General features: G+C 42.1%; 1 protein-coding gene across 2 annotated transcripts in view; it reads left to right on the forward strand.

Moving 5' to 3' along the window:
- The window catches only part of NDRG3 (NDRG family member 3), a 59,721-nt gene that overhangs the window by 17,356 nt on the left and 22,147 nt on the right, over window positions 1–20,218 (forward strand). For both annotated transcript variants that reach the window (XM_080924757.1, XM_080924758.1), the window contains exons 2-3: window positions 2,528–2,629; window positions 14,081–14,116. In XM_080924757.1, the coding sequence (XP_080780883.1) occupies window positions 2,573–2,629; window positions 14,081–14,116 (93 nt within the window). In that variant the 5' untranslated portion in view covers window positions 2,528–2,572. The remainder of the gene's footprint in view (window positions 1–2,527; window positions 2,630–14,080; window positions 14,117–20,218) is intronic.

Here is a 20,218-nt window from a genome sequence, read left to right on the forward strand (position 1 = left end):
TCACAAAGAATACTCATGGAATGTACTCACTTATAAGCGGATACTAGCCCCAAAAGTCTCATAATGCCCAAGAAACTATTCACAGAACTTATGGAACTCAAAGAGAAGGAAGGCCAGTAGCCCTTCTTAGAAGGGAGAACAAAACACTCACAGGAGGAAATAATGGGACAAATAGAGGGATTTGAGAAGGGATTGGAGAAAAGATCATCCAGAGACTGTCTCACCTGGGGATCCATTCCATATACAGCCACTAAACCCACAAACTATTGCTGATGCCAAGTAGTACTTACTGGCAGGAACCTGATGTGGATGCCTCCTCAGAGGCTCTGCAAGAGCCATACTGATACAGAGGAGGATGCTTGCAGCTAACCATCAGACTAAACATGAGGACCCCAATGAAGGAGCTAGAGAGAAGACTGAAGGAACTGAAAGAGTCTCCAACCCTATGGGAAGAACAAAATTATCAACTAACCAAACCCACCACAGCTCCCAGGGACTAAAGCACCAACCAATGAGTTCACATGGAGAGACCCATGGCCCCAGGTGCATATACAACAGAGGATAGCATTCTCTGGCATCAATGGGAGGAGAGTCCTTTAGTTCAGTAAAGGCTTGTTTTCCCATTGTAGGGGAATGCCAGTGTGCTGAGGTGGGAGAGCGTGGTTGGGAAAGGGATCACCTTTATGGAAACAATGGGTGGGAAGGGCATTGGGGGAAGGGGATAACATCTGAAATGTAAATGCAGAGAATATCCAATAAAAAAATTTAGGAAACCACAGCCATAGTTTATTGTATGATTAATAAACACAAAATGAATAAATAAATCTGACATTTCATTTCAGAGATGGAGATTGAACCCAGGGCTACATACATGCTCGAAAATTAGCTATACCTTCTGCGCTTTGAGTTTCTGTTTCTTGGGCAAGTGATATGTAGCTAGTGCCTCTTGTCATGCTAGACAGAGGTAGCAACCATATCACCAGACAGCCGTGTAAGCACGGGAACAGCAGCAGATACACTGTCGTGTGCTGCATTGTAAGCCATGCTTTTAGTATAGGATAGATGCATTAAATCATTTTGAGCATAATTGCTGTTCACAGTGGGTTTAATCAGGATATAATTCATCATCTGTCAAGCATCTATAGCACACCAGTCTCTTCTGAAGGTTGTCTTAATTCTCACAGGTTAGAAGCAATTTTCCCACATGGCACTCTTGTCTCTTTATTTATCATTTTAGAGGCTACTGTCATCGCTGATGTTTTGTAAGTTCCTAGTGAAGAGACACTCTCTGATCTTTCCTCGTGCTTTGCACAGTAACTCTCCAGTAAGTGGCGTTCAATGGCCACAATTCAAAATCATTGAGCTTGGATTTTTCCTAATCTGATAGGTCCAGGGACAAGAAAGAAGGAAGAAAGTGGAGCTTTCTCCAGAGGTGTGTGTGTCCTCACAATATAGTTTTCTCCCTCGGTGATAGAAATTCAACATCACAGCAACTAAAATGCCCATGTACTCTAAAAAGTCACATTTTATCACTTCTCTTATGTTTTATTAGTAATGTAAGTCATTCCTGATCTGTTCCGGTAGGTGATTAAATGTGAGTGTGAATATCAACTATCAAGGATAATGGGACTCATAGAAGGCCATCTAAGGTCAGCTTTCTTTCTCCTTATCACACTGAGTAGCGTTGATTCATTTTTCACTGCTCTTGCCATTACTAATTTAGGGTCCTGTTCTATATCATTAACTGTCTGTGGTTACCTCTTTAACCCTCTCTCCACATTGTTGCTTCCAGAAGCATAGTTCTGAGAATATGTTCTCTTGCCTATCTTTAGGAACCAAGATATACACTGCAGACTGCAAAGGCTATTGCATTTCTTATTTCTTTGTTTAAAATATCACCACGGATGTAGTAACCTAAAACAGCACACCTTTATTATCTCAAGGTGTCAGGGCTTCAAACAGGGTGTCAGTTAGGGTTACCTCTGGGTGAATCTCCACTGAGAGGAAACTATTTCCAGAGTCATGTGGTTGTTGGCAGTGTTCAGTTTCTTATAGGGATTATTGAACTGAGGGTCTAAGCCTCTTTCTGCCTTTCCCCTCCTTTATTGTCTCAAGGGAAGCTGCCCTTAGCTCCCTGCCACATGGCTCTCTTACAACTCGCCAGCTGGCACAATACAACTAACAGGGCAGAATGTCTTTCAGCAAGACAGATGCTTAAATATTTTGTAATGTAACCACATAAAAGCACTCATGAACATTCTATCTCATTTCCCTCATTCTGTTAGTCAAAAGCCAGACATAGATCCTGCCCTACTCTAGGATGTGGGGTGTGAAGCTGAAAAGGTCTGAATACCAGAGGGGAGGAGCCGTAGGCCATTTGAGAGTCGGCCTGCCCCCACTGTGTGTCTGCCGTACCCTGCTGTGCAGTACCTGATGTACATGGAACAAAGTCCAGTATCTGAATGAATGATGTCATGCTTCCAGCACCAGCTTAAGCATGTTTTCTCTTCCTTCTCTTCTGTTTCAGAGTTACTGGTTTGTTCTTGAGACTAATCTACTCTGAGCCATCCTCATGGATGAACTTCAGGATGTTCAACTCACAGAGATCAAACCACTTCTAAATGATAAGGTAAAGACTTTTGTTTTAACTGAAATATGTATAAATGTTTTTTTCTGCTATTAATTTTTTATATATGAGAATACTAAGTAAAATACTTAGCTTGATTTTTATTAATGAAATACTTTTTTTAAAGATTTATTTATTCGTTATTTATAATTTAGATACACCAGAAAAGGATATCTGACTCATTACAGATGGTTGTGAGCCACCATGTGGTTGCTGGGATTTGAACTCAGGACCTCTGAAGGAGCAGTCAGTGCTCTTAACCACTGAACCATCTCTCCAGCCCAATGAAAATACTTTTAAAAACTCATTTCCTAACCTGCTCTTTGATGTCTCACCTGCCCTTTCTTTTCCACAGGCAAATTTAGTCATTGTTGTAGTAAATATTTAAAAATATGAATCAGTTTATCTCTTTATCGGCCCTGATCTCTAACCTCCGTCCTCCCACCTCCTCAGACCTTGCTGCCCCCTCTACTTCCCTCGCCCCGCCCAGTCACTGGCTTTCCTTTATTTTATTAATTAAAATGGGAAGGTTCAGTTGGAGTCACGTGACTATCCAGCCCTTCTTGGGGAAGTGGAATTGACATTAAAATAAATACAAACAGCTTCAGGACAACATGGAGCTTCCAAAGAACCAGCTGGACCCAGGTGGAATTTATTAAATTGGTGTTAAAAAGCTATGAATATTAAGGATTCTACATGTCTAATATATCATATGGGAGGGAAGTTTGTATCTTTGTCTATTTGATGCAGTCTTGTTGTGTACAGGATTTGTGGATTGAGACTTGAATATATAAACCTGTATGAAAATCTATCAGGCTGTAGAGTTGTGTTTGTGTGGGATTTTGGGGTACAGAAATACTCCGGGACAGAGGTGAAGAACAGACGATAGAAAACTGCCAAGGGAAGGGAGTTAGTTAGTTGCGCTGATGAGTTGGGCCATGTTGGTGGCTCAGAACAGGCAACAGAGGTGCGTGCAGCTCCGAACTAAAACCGGGCCTGAGGAGTGAGACCTCAGGGCCAGCAAAGAGATAAACCGATTCACGATTTTTAATATTTACTGCAACAAGTCATATTTTAAAGTTTTTCTATTTTATAGAAAAGACAAAATACCAACTTAAATAGAAAGTGTGAAGGTGGTACTTGATTTAGGATCTAAATGTTTGACTTTGTTTCTGTAAGGAGATCTTAACATGTATGGCCAGTGATAGGTACAGGCTTCAGTGCTCTCTCAAAAGTTTGCTGAGTCTACATGTGACCATTTTCATCAGAGATAGGTGTCAGCAGTTTACCTTAGATTTTGGTGGTAAGAGTGTCAGTTTTTTATGAGTCAAGGTTTTCTGTGTAGCCCTGGCTGTCCTGGAACTCACTTCGTAGACTGGCCTTAAACTCAAGAAATCCACCTGACTGCCTCCTTAAAGCTGGGGTTAAAGGTGTGCGTTACCACATACAGCAGAATGTACCTCATTTTTTATCTTAGTGTTGGAGAATTTCATGGTGAGTAGCATACTTGAAAGCCACCAGAACTCAGCAGATCTCTCATGTCCCTCCCTGTTCGGTGTGCACACCAGGAACTCTTTCCTACACTGTTCTTTTGGCTTATTGTCCTAAAACTCTGTTAAATACTTTATAGCCGGTGTGAGTCTATAACATCCTTAGAGGAAAGGATGGAGAAGGGGTGAGAGCACCAAAAGATGTTAATGTTAACTTATTTCTTTGTCCAACACAAGGTGCTTTATAACATCTTGCTCTACTGACATATTTTTACTAAGTTATGATTGCATCCTGACAGCCCCATACTCCTCCCTGGGACCTTTTCTCTCTGTCACTCCTTCCTTTGACTTTCACTAGACTTTATGTTCTCTCCTTTGGCAGTCTGTACTTTTTAAACACCTTCTTGACGTCTGTTGACTGCCCCCACAATGTTTCCAGAAATCTCTATCCATTAAATACCATTTTTCTGTGTGTATGAAGGACTGTACCTAAAAGGATGTGTCATGAAGAAGAGGAAGTACTAAAATCTACAGCCACAAAGCTCAGGTTGGCCACAGAAATGAATGGTCTCAGGGCAGGACAAAGCAAGGAAGTAACCTGTCCTTAGTCTTGTTAATCACCAGAATCAGGTACAGGGGTGTTTAAAAATGCAGATCCCAGAACCCACTTCAGACCAGTCTAAGGGGTAAAGACTACGGAAAGCGCATCTCGGGTTTGGCTTGTGGTTGGAACTACCCGTGGAGATGTAAGAATCGCTAACGCCAAGGCATCCCTCCTCAGTGACACCTAATGGACTGGGATATGGTGTAGTTGTTTTGTTTGTACTGAGGATTAAACCAAGGAATCATGGTTGCCAAGTGCTCAGCCACTAAACTACTTACAAATAAAGGCATTGCTTTAATATTTGCATTAATGTTATAAAGTGAATTCTGCCTCCCCAATTTTAGCTTTTGTGATGTGACTTTTGGAAAGGAAGCCTTGTGATGGTCAGCTTTAATTGTCAAGTTGACATGATCTAGGATCACCTGGGAAGGCAGTCTTTTCAGGATTGATCATCTAGATTAGGATGGTCTGTGGGCATGACTGGGGGTTTGTCTTGATTATACTAAGTGACGTGGGCAGACAGCCTAGCAGTAGGCAGCACCATTCTCTGGGGTTGGGTCCTGTACTGTATAAAAAGGGAGAAAGTGAACTGAGCACTGGCGGGTGTGTTGTACTCTCTGCTCTGGACTATGGCTGTGACTGGCTGCTTCAAGTTCCTGTCACCTTGACTATCCAGCTGCTATGGATTATAACCTGGTTTGTGTGATAAAATAAACCTTTCTCTCCCAAGTCACTTTTGTCAGGGTTTTTTATTATAGCAACAGTACAAAACTCAGACAGACCTTTATAGAAGTGGTTAAAGTTCGGTAAGATCAGAAGGATAGAGCCTAATCTGATGGCCTCCCCTTGTTACTGTATGAGGGCATAGTGAGAAGGCAGCCATTTGTAAAGCAGGAAGAGAGTCTTCATCAGAAACTAAAACCTCCTCTTAACCTTGCAGCTTCCAAAACTGTGAGGTATTAACTTTCTGTTACAAGTCTTCCCCTCCATGGTATTTCATTGTGGCCCAAATAGACTGACACCAAGCAAAGCCTCACTCCCTAATGGCTGGCTGTCAGTTTCTCTTTGATATGCAGTTCTGTTCTCATCCACTTCCCATGTTTCACCTTGCTTCTTTCTCCCTGAGACAAGTTCAGTCCCATTTACTATTCATAAAAGCCCCACATTCTGACTGAGTAGACAAGTTCCTTTGAACAATGGCATTCCCAAGGAATTCTGAGTCCTTGGCCTTCCACCTTCCCAACTGCAGGGGTTCCCTGGTGTTGGAAAATTGCCAGCTTAGCTCAGTAGGTAAGTTGGTGCTTGAGTACATATGGTAGAAGGCGATGAGGAAAATGCCTCTCCCCCATCTCCATGCTGTCGTTTGATGCTCTGATGGGCTTGGTGAGGTAGAGAACACAGATACGGACATTTCCATATTGTTGAGTGAACTAAAGCTAAGAAAGGAAGTGTCTCTCAAGATTGAGTTCCAGGTAATGCTTGCAGGATTCCTTCCTATTGGCACTAATGTTTTGGACTGGATATTGTTTAGGACACTGTTCTATGTATTATAGAATGTTTAGCAACAACTTAGCCTGTATCCACTAGATGCTACTAGCTGCCGCCCCCCAATACCCTCCCCACCCCACCCCTGCCCAGTGGTGACAACTAAGAAGGTCTCTAGATATTGCTGCGGAATGTTATCTGGGCTGCAAAGTCTATGAATGATGCCCACTGGTATTAAGAGAAAAGCCTCTGGATTTAAATGAGTAGATTCCTTAAAAAGCTTTGCTGATTTGGCCTCCCTCTCCCTCCTGCTCTCCTCCCTCATTTTCCTTCCTTGCTCCCTTTCTTCATTGTGGGGTATGGGCTATCCTGCTATTACTCATGTACTAAGTACTTTCATGTGCCAAATGCTTTACATGTGTTCTCTCTTGGATTTCTCCCTACAGTACTATAATCTTCACTTACCAGATAACTATCTGATTGATAGGCCACTTACCCAGTCAGTAAATGCTAGAGCTGGGTCTAAAACCCAGGCCTTTCCTATTCTGAAATGTTCTGCCTACTTTTGTGACCATGTAGAGTTTGCCAGTGTGACTTTTCTTGTCTTTTTAAGAGCAATCTAGAAATATATATTATTTTAGTTCATCTTTCACTTCATAATTTGCTCGTAGCTTAAGATATTGTCAAACCCTTTCAGGCTTCAGGGAGCTAATGGGAATGTAGACAGACCCTGTTACAAGGAAACGTGTCCTGGGGTGACCATAAGGAAGCATTCTCCATATATTTTAAGAGAAGCTCATGTTAACTTGTCTTATAACTTGTTGGTATTCTTCCCGTTTTATTTTAGTATGACGGTAATTTTGTCTATAGCTCAGAATTGTCAAGAAGTGGGTGAATTTGCCATGTTTATTTTGGTTCCACTAATGAAAAAAAGTAACCACCAATGCAGAATGTATAGATATGACTGTCTCTCTCAAATAACATTGTAAATGTGGTAGTACAGAACTATGGTACTGGTACTTAGAAAGCGGAGTTAAGAGAAGACCAAGTCCTAGATTACATACCAGAGCCCTGTTTTCAAAGAAAAGCCAGGCCTACCCCTGAAATTCTAGCACTTCAAGGGCAGAGGCAAGAAGGTTGTCAAGAGTCTGAGGCTAGTCTTGGTTTCATAGTGAGTTCCAGACTAGCCAGGGCTACATAATAAGACTCTGTCTCAAAAAAGTTTTTAGCCATTTTCAGAATATTTGTAGAAATATTATATTATTCTCCAACTGGGCATGGTGGTGCACATCTTTAATCCCAGCACACAGGAGGCAGAGGCAGGTTTAAGGCCAGCCTGGTCTACAGAGCTAGTTCCACAATAGTCAGAACTATGTAGAGACCCATCTCATCAAAAAATAATACAAAACAAAACATATTACATTATTCTTCTAGCCTCCTGTCAAATGCTTTTCAGATGAGGTACATACCTTGTCCAAAGCCTTGTCTATTAAAGTGTTAGGACCCAGGCATTACCTTTAACTGTTTAAAATTCTCTCTCTTTCTTTCTTTCTTTGTTTATTATTTATGTGCATCAATGTTTAGTCTGCATGCATGTCTGTATGAGAGTGTCATATCCTCTGGAACTAGAATTACAAACAGTTGTGAGCTGCTATGTAGGTGCTGGAAATTGAACCCCAGTCCTCTGGAAGAGCAGCCACTGCTCTTAAGCTGCTGAGCCACCTATCCAGTCCACACATTTAACGAACCTTGGTCGAGGGGTCTGGTGCTCTTCTCACCATCTGCCTGTTAGCTGTCCAGCGCTTCACCCAGCAGATCTCACGCCAAGCGGGCAAGCCCACCATGCTTCTCTCTCCCTGTTTTAGTCTGCCTGCTATGGCTTAAATGCTACAGAGCCTAGTGAAAGCCCAAAACCAGGTATGAAAAAAAAAAACAAAACCACGTGGGAAGCCACAGCTGTCTTCTGAAGAGTTGAAGATGTATCAGGAAGGGGAATAAATACTCAAGGGGATGAACGGAACAAGCTATTTGCTTTGTTTTGGTTGTTAAAATAAATTGTGAAATAGCCCATACTATAGTTTAAAGTTTGCCTTTCTACTAAAGACTAGGCGTATAAGCAAAGGGGGAGGGGTGTGTATGAGAATTGTAAGAGGGAGAACTCTGGGATCAACTTAAAAGTATGTTTAATTAGGCTGGAGAAATGGCTCAGTGGTTAGAGCACTGACTGCTCTTCCAAAGGTCCTAAGTTCAAATCCCAGCAACCACATGGTGGTTCACAACCATCTGTATAATGAGATCTGATGCTCTCTTCTGGTGTGTCTGAAGACAGCTATGGCACTTATATAATAAATAAATAAATCTTTAAAAAATATGTTTAATTGATATGGTGTTTTGTCTGTGCACCACTTTTGTGCCTCATATCCACAGAGACCAGAATAGCATGGGGTCCTCCCCGAACCATAGTCAGAGATGCTGGTAAGCTGCCATGTGGGTGTTAGGAATTGAACCTGAGACCTCTGGAAAAGCAGCAGCAAGCGCTATTAACCTCTGAGCCCTCTCTCCACCCCTGGGGGCAGCCTGTTTGTAAGCTCCAGGGGAACAGAAACAGAAGAGTCTGTGTGTCAGGATTACTTTTTGAAAAGGCGTGTGCAGGGTGGGAAGCGAGGGCAGGAGGACACAGGATGGCTCGGCCTTTAACAGCACGTGTCATACAAGCCTGATGGCCTGAGTAAAGGAGGGAGAAGAGAGCCAACGCACTTGACCCCTACAAGCATGCAGTGCCGCACACACCCTCCTCGTCCAATCGTGTGCATACACGCAGTAATAACACTTCAGTTTTAGTAAAGGTTTCCAGATGGTCTTGCCTGCCTGGGAGGTTACTGGTTAAAGGCTGGGTAGCTAGAGTGTCAGGAAAGGGCAGTGAGTGTCAAGGGCAGTCAGTTGTCAATGGTGACTAGCATTCCCAGGTGAGCCTGCATGGTTACTCTGTGATCCAGACTCCATGTGGGCAGTGTTGCTCTCTTGAAATCAGAGATTATGAAAAAATTCCAAGGAAAATGAGTACATGGATCCCATCTCAGGGAAATGATGAGAGACAGAATAAAGTAACTGGAGGAGGGTTTAAGGAGGCCCCTGCAGCTGCAACTCTTAGCCATGGCCAGTGAGAACTCGATCACTGTAGTGTGAATTTCTGGAAATGAGGAGATGGAATGTGCTTTGAAGAAAAACAAAAACCAAAAACCAACTATGAGTTCATTCTCTAGCATGTCCCCACCTAGTATCTACAGTTAAACTTACATTTGTTGATACTTTCATCAGAGACTATTCTGGGGTGCTGTTCTGTTATGAGCTAGGAGATGGGTATATCTTAGTGTTCCAGAAGCAATGGTCACAACTGTTGTCAGGCAGGGAGTGTGTTCAAGCAACTATTAACGCCACTACAACAGATTGAGTGTCTGTCAACCAATTTCAAGAAATAGGAGATGCTAAGGAGAGCCCAAACCATAGTCACAACCTATCAGAGAACCCAAGAAATGTTTTAAGTGTATCTATTTTTATTTTATGTACATTGGTGTTTTGCCTATATATGTGAGGGAGTCGGATCCCCTGAAACAGGAGTTACAGATAGTTGTGAGGTGCCATGTGGTTGCTGGGAATTGAACTCAGGACCTCCGGAAGAGCAGTCAGTGCTCTTAACCACTCATCCATCTCTCTGGCCCAGGGTTTTTATGGGTTTTTTTGTTTTGTTTTGTTTTGTTTTGTTTTGTTTTTATAAGAGAAATACCATGATTTTCTTTTCTCTGGAAGGTGTTAAGAATGGAACCTAGGGTTTTTGGTATGCGACCCAAGCTTGATATCTCCAGCCATGATCCCCTTTGGCAGATCTTTATCTGGAAAAGGAATCTTGCTAAATTGTGTAGGCTGGAATGGAGTTTGGAGTTGTCCTGCTTCAGTGACTCTCACAAGGTTAGATTGCAGGTGTGCCACCATATTCAGCACTCAATTTTCTGTGTTGTTTTGTTTTTTAGAGCAATTTATTTTTAAAACTTTTATTGCTATAACCACTTGCTCTCTCCTCTTTGGTTGCTTTCCCTCTTTGGTCTTCTTGTCTGCCTCAAACCCCCTATGTCTTTTGAGGCATTCATAACCTCTTCAAGATGACAGTTTTAAACTCGTTGAGTGTCAGGACCAAGAATAGATGGTGAGTCAGACATAGACCACCCTCCCCGCTGCAAACTCACATAACTGCCAGACTCCCCAGGTCCTTTTTGGCTGTTGCTTTAAAGGTCTTACTATCTCATCTTTCTTCACATTCTGCCATTGCCTTCTGCCTCTCAGAACCACATATACTTGGTTGCCTCTGTGTATGTGCACATGTGTGCGAGTGTGTACCTGCGTGCATGCGTGCCTTTGTGCATTCGAGTTGTGTGTCATTGCAAAAAGGGAAATGCATGCTTATTGTAGAAAACCATTAAGGGGATTCTGATCTCTTATGATCTCTATGCAGAGTCAGATGGTAGTTAACATTTGGTTGTTTTCCTTCTGGTCTTTGTTTTGTTTGTAGAGACAATGCTTCATAATCTAGCCAGGCTAGGCTGGAATTTACCCAGACTGGCCTTGAACTCTCTGCAGTCCTACCTCAGCTAAGGGCTAGGATTATCGGCATGAGCCTCGCCTCATTTTTTTTTTTTTTTTTAAGTTGGCTCGTTTACTGTATACATCAAAGAACTTCCCTGCTGGTCATTTATGTTTTTCTGAAACCATCTTTCATAGTCTTACTAGAAATTAAGTACAATGGTATTTTGGAAGAAGTTTTTACCTATATCCCTTGGGACTGTCTACTAGGAGGCATTCAACACTGATGCTTTTTTACTTATAGAGCCTTCCCTGGATTGTGCATCCTACATCTGTGTGGTTATCATAGCTATTTTCACATGCTGTAACTATATAAGACTGTTGCAGTAAAAATAAAAAGTGGCAACCTTTTATCTTGCACTAGTGCCAGCATCCGTAGGGCCATATGGCACTGGAGGCATCTTATTCTTAGAGGCTCCAAGCCACCTCTAACTACTCACAGACTTCAGTTTCTTTGACCTAGGCTCAGTCCACTCCAATCGCCTTAGCTGGTTCTGTCCTGGGTGGCCTACGACTGCCCCAGCATGTTGTTTTCACTTCACTTTGCCTTGGTGCATTGTTGCCAAGCCTTTCATACACACACACATCTTATTCCAAGGCCCTCGCACACCCTCACCTCGCTCAGGCAACAGAGCTGGAACTGCTAGTTGCCTCTCAGCCATTGCTTTCACACATCATCCTCCACAGCCTGGTAAAATAGTAACTCAACAATCAACTTATCAAATAGATTTTTATGTTAAATTCTCAATCTACAATCCCTCCACACAATAAGCTTACAACCAGTTGACAGCAATTTAAACCGCTCACCTAGATAACATAAATTGACCTATAGAAATCCTTCCTTAGAAAGTATACATAACTACCCATGGCTACTCAGAGCCACTTGGAGGAGATGGGTCATCCTTGTCTTCCATCTTGAATCTCCTGCTTCTCCTCCTCCCTCCTTCCTAGACTTTTCCCCCACCTACCTTTCCTTCTCATCCAATGATAGGCTTCGCCTGCCTTGTTGTATAATGACATCATCCTATATAAGACTTTTAAGTCTTATTCAGCTTTGAGTCAAGAATGATGCTCAGACCAGCCTTCTCCGTCCTTTTTATCATTGCTAGCACCTGCAGTTTCCCAATGGTTGACCTGTTGTGACTTTACTGTGTACATTATAGAAAACCCAAGGCCGCTTATCTAGAGCTTTATTCCTTCTGAAGATCAATGTCATATATAAGTTTCTGTAATAATATTAAACCTAATAGCAAGGTGTACTGCATACACCTATAATCTCAGCACTCAGGAGCTAAGAGAATTGTGAGTGTAAGGCTGCATAGTGAGAGCCTGTCTCACAAAATAAAATAAAAAGCAATGTAAAAATAATTACACACATGCACAACTTGGATTGTTCATGTTACTAATGGCTACTATATTGGATAGCACTGTTCCAGATTACTCCAGTTGGTTTCACTAGCTCCTCTCCTGAACAGGATAGTTTGTTTCTTTTGGTGTCTGTATTCATAGGACTCTGCTTCAGCCTCTGCTTTGTCTTGACAGGTGGGTTAGTGGTGGGTCAGGAAGAATGGTATTTTATTTTTCTTTTCTTAATGTTGGGAATCGAACCCAGGGTCTTGAACGTATTAAGGCCAGTGCTCTACTGCAGAGCTATACCTTTGGCCACAGAAGAACTATTTCTAAGAACAGCTCAAACAATCAGATATCTAGAGGAACAGTGTTGAGAAAGGTGTTTATTAGCAACTCCGTGCCTTCTGGAAGCTGTTGGGAAGAGGAATACATGTGCCATTATGTAACAGTCTAAATAATAGGGGAGTTTTTCAGGGAATGGCTTACACTCCATAAAAAGTCTAGTCAGAAGGGTTTTCTCTTTTTTTTTCCCCCCAAATATATCACCTGTTCCCCTTTCTGTACTCTTACACTGTACTCTTTCAACCCTGGCATCTTAAATACTGCAGAGTTGTCTCTGAATCACTCCATTGATTTTCTCGAGAATTACCATCATCGAATCCCCATTTAGAAGCTTGGTGGATTCTGTTTGGAGCTTGTAGATAATGGCATGCTTCTCAAATGCTGCAGTGACTTTCCCTCGTTTTTCTTACTGGCTGTTTTGTAGGATACAATTAATAAGCCAGCCTATTAAGAACTCTGTTCAGGTTTTCTTTCCTTCAGAAACATTCGTTTTTGGGGTAAAAAAGTCATTGATTTTGTAATTGTGTCTGTCTGTGTGAGCCTATCTATATATATGTAGTGCCCACAGAAGCCAGAAGAAAGCATCAGATCCCATGGACCTGGACTTATAGGTGGTTGCGAGCCACCTAACCTGGATCCTCTGCAAGGCAGCACGTGCTTTTAACTGCTCAAGTGTCTCATCAGCCTGCAACATTGCTTTTCCTATTTCTTTTTTTAAAAAATACTTATTTTTATTTATATATGTATATGTGTAGATACGTGCACGTGTGTGGCGGTACCTGCAGGAGCCAGAGGTTTTGGATTCCCTGGAACAGGAGTGACACGTAGTTGTGAGCTGCTCCACCTGTATCCCAGAGCTGAACTCATGTCCTATGCAAGAGCAGCATGCACTCTGGTTTCTCGAGACAAGATTTCTCTCTGTACCCCTGGCTGTCCTGGAACTCGCTCTGTAGACTAGTCTGGCCCGAACGCAGAGATCCACCCGCCCCTGTCTCGAGTACCGGGATTAAAGGTGCACCCAGCACAGTGCTTTCTTCTGAACTGGAGAGCCATCTCCCCAGGACTGCTTTTCTTAAGAAATCTAACAAAAGTTAGATTTGAAGTTTTTATTTCATGGCTTCGTCTTTTTACTGTTTCTTTAATTTCTAGATCTGGAAACCATTTTTCTGTTCCCCATCCCTCTCAGGATGGCCTCCAATATCCTTCCCTTCCAAGTTTCTTCCTTTCCAGGTGCTTCTCCTGTGTGTTGAGGGTGAGCTTTGGAGCATGGTTCATGTTTCACTGTCTGCCTACACATTACTGCTTTCTTTCCACAGAAGGCATGACACAACAAGATTTGCTGGGTAACGAGACTTTTCCTTGTCAGTCTTACCTCTGAAAGTTTAGCTGTAGGAGCGCATCAAACGGCCAGTCTCTCCCCAAACCTTTCAATGAGAACCATTTTAGTTTATGACAACCAGGAGGCTACACATGCAACTACTTTTACTGTGAACTAAACCCACTGCACGTTTGGGGAAACTGACTGTGTTTTCTGCCTTCTATTGACAGAATGGCACACGAAACTTCCAGGACTTTGACTGTCAGGTAAGGACTGTACAAGCACCAAGAGGCCCTGTACAGGATCCCTGCACAGGATCCCTGCAGTGCCTCCCTCCCTGCGCTGCTGGTCTCAGAGAAGTGGATCTTGTATTGCTGTTGTTTGTATTTTGTTTTGTTCTGTTCAAGTGGGGACTGTAGCCCATGCTGACCTTGAACTCATGACAGTGCCTCCTGCTTCAGGCTCCTGAGTTCTGGGTTTACAGGCATGAGCCACCACTCCTAGCTAGAAGTCTATTTATCATAGCTAATCATGAGAACTCACTAGTGTTCTTTTAGTCATTGGATCAAGTTTATTTAAAATGATTTGCTATCATATTCAAAAAGTGCCTTCTAGGAACCAGTCAAATAACTGTAGGTTACTTAGTTGAGCTGTGTCTTTGTCATTGAGATCTCCTTTCCTTGGATGATGTTAGAGACTTCATTTGTCACAAGTGGCAAATGGAAGGTTGTCACTAGACTCAGGTAAAACAGATGGCGGGCAGTTTATAGAAGAGACATCTTAATAGCAAAATTGTTTCCTAAATCAAAGGTCAAATTATTGTTAATACAAAATGAAGATTTTTCTTGGCTTTATGTTTGGAAATGCAAATTTAATCCTGGCTCAGTATTTTCCCACATGGTACTGTTCTCCATAATCTACTATTGCCAATTAGAAGATGAGTAAAGTGAGCCAGCCATCCCTACCCAACCCCCTTTGTCTGTTAACTAGCCCTGAAAGAAACCTAAGAAAGGACTGCAGGGAAGGGGGGACCTCAGCCACACAGCCTGACTCTCTCGCTCTGGGATTGCTGCCATGGCTACAGCATGAAGCTGGCTTAAAGGAAAGGATAGCTTTCCAAACTGTACTCCTTGTTTCCAGTGTTCAGCCATCTTGCATGTCCATCAGGAAAGAATTGCTTCCAATGTGCCCTTCATGTTCAGTACAGTCTGTATAGCATTAGCTCAAAAGCAAAAACCAGTCTGTGCAGTCCTTGTGTGGAGAAGTTAAAAACAAAAACAGCCACCTTCTGTATTGGCAAACCAGTTCTGTAACAGTTATCGGTGCCCTGTGATAGAGTATCTGCTGGATATATCTTGGAAATGTATGTTTTAAAGAAGCACAGCAATATTATAGGTTTTCATTGTACCTAACATCTGATTGAAGACATTGACTGGGATAGAAAAATCGGCTCCTCCTGAGCCCATTGCTTATTTTTTCCTGGATAAGTCTAGAAGTAGCATTTAAAGAGTCCCCTTGTCCTTAGAGCTGAGGTTATTTGGCAGATTAGAGGAGGCTTGCTGTGTATGACAGGCTGGCAGTGCTGCCTTTGAGTCCCAGCTGCAGCTGGTTATTTATCACAGAATCAGCCGGCGTGCGTGGGAGTCCTTTACTCAGATTTTAAAAGTTGTTAGAACCTTTGATACTCTATGAGAGTGGGGCGGTCAAGATTGAGTTTAGTTTTTAATGTAATCTGACGTTAGCTATGGTGTGGGTCCCAGTTGGATCGGTTGGAGTTGATTGCTTTTGACACGATTTGCCAAAATGGAGCTCACTGAGATGAGTGACAGGAGGACTCAGTGTAAGCACATCAGAAATAGTATTTGTGCTCTGTCTGAAAGTTTACCTTTATCACATACCAAGAGGTTAGTATATCCATGCTTTTCTGCGTTACTCTGTGTGTGTGTGTGTGTGTGTGTGTGTGTGTGTGTGTGTGTGTGTGTGTGCACGCATATGTGCTTGTTTGTTTTCATGTTTATCCAGGGTCTTGTTCATGCTAGGCAAGTTTTTTTTTTCATATCTAAGTATATATAGACTTAAGTGAAATTAAATTTAATATTAAGGCTTAAAATTGTCTCGCAAGGGACAGTAAAATGACCCATTGAGTAAAGCAGCTTACAATGTAAGCTTTGTAACCCGAGTTCAGTCCCTGGAACCTGCATAAGGAACAGGGAAACACCAACTCCATCAGTCTGACCTTTGACCTTCACATGTATGCTGTGGTGTACATACATGGGTGCAAAGCACACATGGTAATACTCTAACCAGGAACTAGTGAGATGTATCAGTGGGTAAAGGCTCACTACATAAGCCTAAGAACCTGAGTTCAGTCTCAGAAATCTGCTTTTTAAAAGCCACATGCAGGGGCTAGAGAGATGGCTCAGCAATTAAGAGTTCAAATCCCAGCAGCCACATGGTTGCTGACAATCATCTGTAATGGGATCCGATGTCCTCTTCTGGTGTGTCTGAAGACAGCTACAGTGTACTCATATAGATTTTTAAAAAAGAAAAAAGCCATGTAGTCAGCAAGAAGGCTTAGCAGATAAAGGTGCTTGCTACCAAAGTTGACAACCTGAGTTTGATAGCAGGAGAAACCAGACTCTCATAGATTGTCTTCTTACTTCTATGGCATGTCCAGTCCCACCCCAGTAAATAAATAAATATAATAAAAGCTTTAGAAAAACATCCTAGATGCAGTGGTATGTGTCTGTAATCCCATCACTCCTACAGTGAAATAGGAGGCAGAGACAGAAGACTCTCCTGGAAGCCCACAGTCTAGTTAACCTAGAGTATGCAGTACAGAGAAAACAAGAACAGCCATGCTTCAGCAAGGTGGAAGGGGAGAATCAACTCCTTGACATTTGTCCTTTGACTTCCACAGTGTACTGTGCAACTTACATATCCCACAACAGTAACAAGGAAAACCACTACTACTGTCGTTATTTTAAGTTGGAGCTAGGACATAATACAGGCTCTTTCCAGGCTTGTATGAGCCTGGGTTCAATCCCCTGCCCTGAAAGTCAACAAAAAACTATATTTCTGCCTTTCTTTTCTATTATGAAGTTCTGTACTACTATGCTAAGGTGTGCCTGCCTTTGGAACCTTCACATAACATATTTTCTTTTGGAATGTATCAGATTAAACCTTATTTTCCCTAGTGTACAATGGCTTTTATTTCTTTCCTTCTAGTACTGATAAAAATAATTCATCTTGCATTAGAGAGAGAGAGAGCCAGCCTACCCAAAAGTGTTGCTACTTTAAGTGGAGCTTTAGTATCTTTTGTGAAATACAACTCTAGTTTAGATCAGATCGGTAGAATGATGGAAGGTGTCTGTGAATGTCGAATGTTGTTGCTAGTTTTGGATATGTAGGTTCTCCGTGTTAAAAGAAAAGCTAACTGTGGATGTAGCTTAGTGGTGGAGTGCTTGTCTAGCATGTATAAGACCCCAGGTTCAATCCTCAGTCTCTATCACGCAATAAATATTAGTGGATAGTAGGAAGTTCTTATCTGGCAGATATACATCTCTGTAGAAGAAGCTCATAGTGAATGGTGTAGATGAAAAATGTGGCTGGTGGGAAAGCTGGAGGCTGCAAAGCCAAAATGGGATGCCTGGAAGTGTTATATGAACCAGAGTAAAAGATATGACAGGCCAGAGTCAGGCAAAGTTTGTTACTAGAACTTTAAACAGGAAACTTGACAGGGCAGAGGCTAAGTAATTGGCAGAGTGTTTTTATTTGGTTTGGTTTAGGAGTGTGGTTGTTTGTTTGTTTGTTTGTTTGTTTGAGACAGGGTTTCTCAGTGTAGCGCTGGCTGTCTTGGAACTCGGTCTGTAGAGCAGGTTGGACTCAAACTCTCAGAGATCACCTGTCTCTGCCTCTCCCCAAGTACTAGGATTAAAGGTGTGTGCCATCAGTACCTTGGCCAATTGGGTATTTTACTGGGGAGTTGCACAAGTGAGCCTTATCCCTCTGTACAGTAGAATTGAATAGAACATTATACCAAAAAGCCCTGTGTGATGTGACTTACAGTGTAGCTCAGAGGAGATAAAATAAGCTAGCAAGGACCTGAGTCTCTCTCTCTCTCTCAGAAGACTCATACTAAAACATGATAGACATACCATAATAAAAACAGTAACGTTTCATATTAGCGAGAAAGTTGCTAGCATGGAGAAGAAATAGTGGCAGGTATTAAGCGACCATAATTTATCTGGTGTCAGAGATAAAGGGCCAGTGATACTGTGACAGCACATTTAGCTAAAGGGAAAGGACGTGAGAAAGTCCAGAGTTGCTGATTATCCAAACTGGTACCATCCTGGCTCAGGGTATTAACAGGCTCTCTGGTTAAGATGCCATCTTTAGTCGATGGGGGAGGCAGTCAGGATAGAAAGAGATGTCAGCGATCTGTATGAGCGTAGGCTGTTTCCTAAGCCTGGAGTGTACTGGGATGTGTTCCTGAAGTATACATCCTCACAGATAGACACTGGAGCCTGGAGAAGCCACTCTGAGTTCTGCCCTCTGAGCACAGGCTGCCATTGTGGGTCACATTCTAGAATACTGGTGTGGTGGTCCCTAGAGAAAGAGCCGGTCAGACAGACGAGGGTTGACTGGGGCAGGAAGGCAGAAAATCATTCCACAGCTGGTGTCTCTTCCCTTAATTTGCAATGGAGACAGATTCACAAACCCACGTGGAGGTTAGTACCTTCCTTCCTTCTCTGCACACCCTTGCTCTGGACCATTTACATTCACACTCTTTCCAAAGGAAGGGGAACTCCAAGAGAACAACACAAAGCAACAGATCAAAATAGGACAACAGATTACGGCTCTTGACCCTTTGATGCTCTGGTTGGATTTGAAGGCACATTATGGGGAGGTAGGGACTTAACTCTCTCTGGAAAGGATGAGATTTTGTTAGGTCCCCATTTTGACTCTGAATTTTATGCACATAATGAATGACAAAGCAGTTACTTTGCCTCACTCCCCTGCCAACTTTAAAGGGTTTTTAAAAACTCCATCTTTGACAGCTCATTTCTTTCATGTTTTTCTGGGACAGGATTTCTTCTTTGTAACAGAGGCTGTCCTGGACTGCGTTTGTAGATCAGGCTGGCCATAAACTCAGAGATCCACCTGCCCATGCATCCTGTGTCCCGGGATTAAAGGCAGGCGCCACCGCCTTGCCACAGCTCAGTTCTATCCTTGTTCTGTCTTCCTTTTCCGTCCTTGTCCATCCCTTTATGTTCACTACTGCAGACGGCCTGGCTGCGGATTGGGAGACTTTTGTGTCAAGGCCACATTGTAATTGTTTTCTTGGGTCTCATTTAGTGGCTTCTCTGAGGCCCACGTGAACTTTTTACTCAGATTTTACTAAACGTTTGAGTGAGGCAGAGGAGAGCTGTACTGACAGCCATAGTGGCAAATTTAAGGGACCTTACTTTTAAACTGTGATGTCAGCCAAATACGAGGACTTATTCCTCCCTCCTGATATTCTTATTCAATCTTGTATTTTTCTCAATAAGCAGAATATGGAGATGAGATACAGATCCCCTTAAGCTCTGTTTCAGAATCCATTCCATTCCTCAAGGAAACAAAATCTGGCTGGTATATATTGCTTCTCTTCCAGTACTGTACATGTTAAATATCATAAATACATACATTTTGTGATGTGCTGTGGAATGTTAGTGTGAATGATTTATTGCACACAGTCTTCTGCATCCTGTTCTTTCTGGATACTGTATTTTTAAGACTTTTTGTAGTTAATGCTTATACTGCTAATTTACTCATTTCATCTCATTATATAAATAAATCATAATTCATTGACTAATTTCCCTGTTATGGGGCTAGTTTTAAAAAAATAAACATTTTATATATATACACACATATATAACCATGTTTGAGAATTTCTTTATATATACCTAAAAGGAGATATTGTGACCAGGGATACATAATGAAATATGTTTTGAAAACACACACACACCTCCTAAGGTACAGTTGCTGTAGGTAGTCAATTCTTAATATAGAGATTTCTAAACTCTTTGCAGAGCAGTTGTTCCAGATTACATGTCTGCCAAGAGTGTATGTGCGTTCTTTTCTACGTTCTTGTATCAAATTACATTTTGCGGAATTCAATTTGTTCTCTCCTGATTGCTTTCTTAATTTTTTAAGACAGTACTGTGTTTGTCATAAACTGTTATTATGTGTTAGTCGAGTTTTTATCTTACTGGTTGTCACTCTGTCAAAAATACAGAATTTCTAAGGCAGAAATCACATCTCTCTGGTTTGCTCCGTTAGCCTCAGAGCTCAGATCAGAATATAACATATAGTAAGTGTTCAGT

This window comes from Micromys minutus, assembly GCF_963924665.1.
Source record: "Micromys minutus genome assembly, chromosome: 11".
NCBI classification, from domain to species: Eukaryota; Metazoa; Chordata; class Mammalia; order Rodentia; family Muridae; genus Micromys; species Micromys minutus.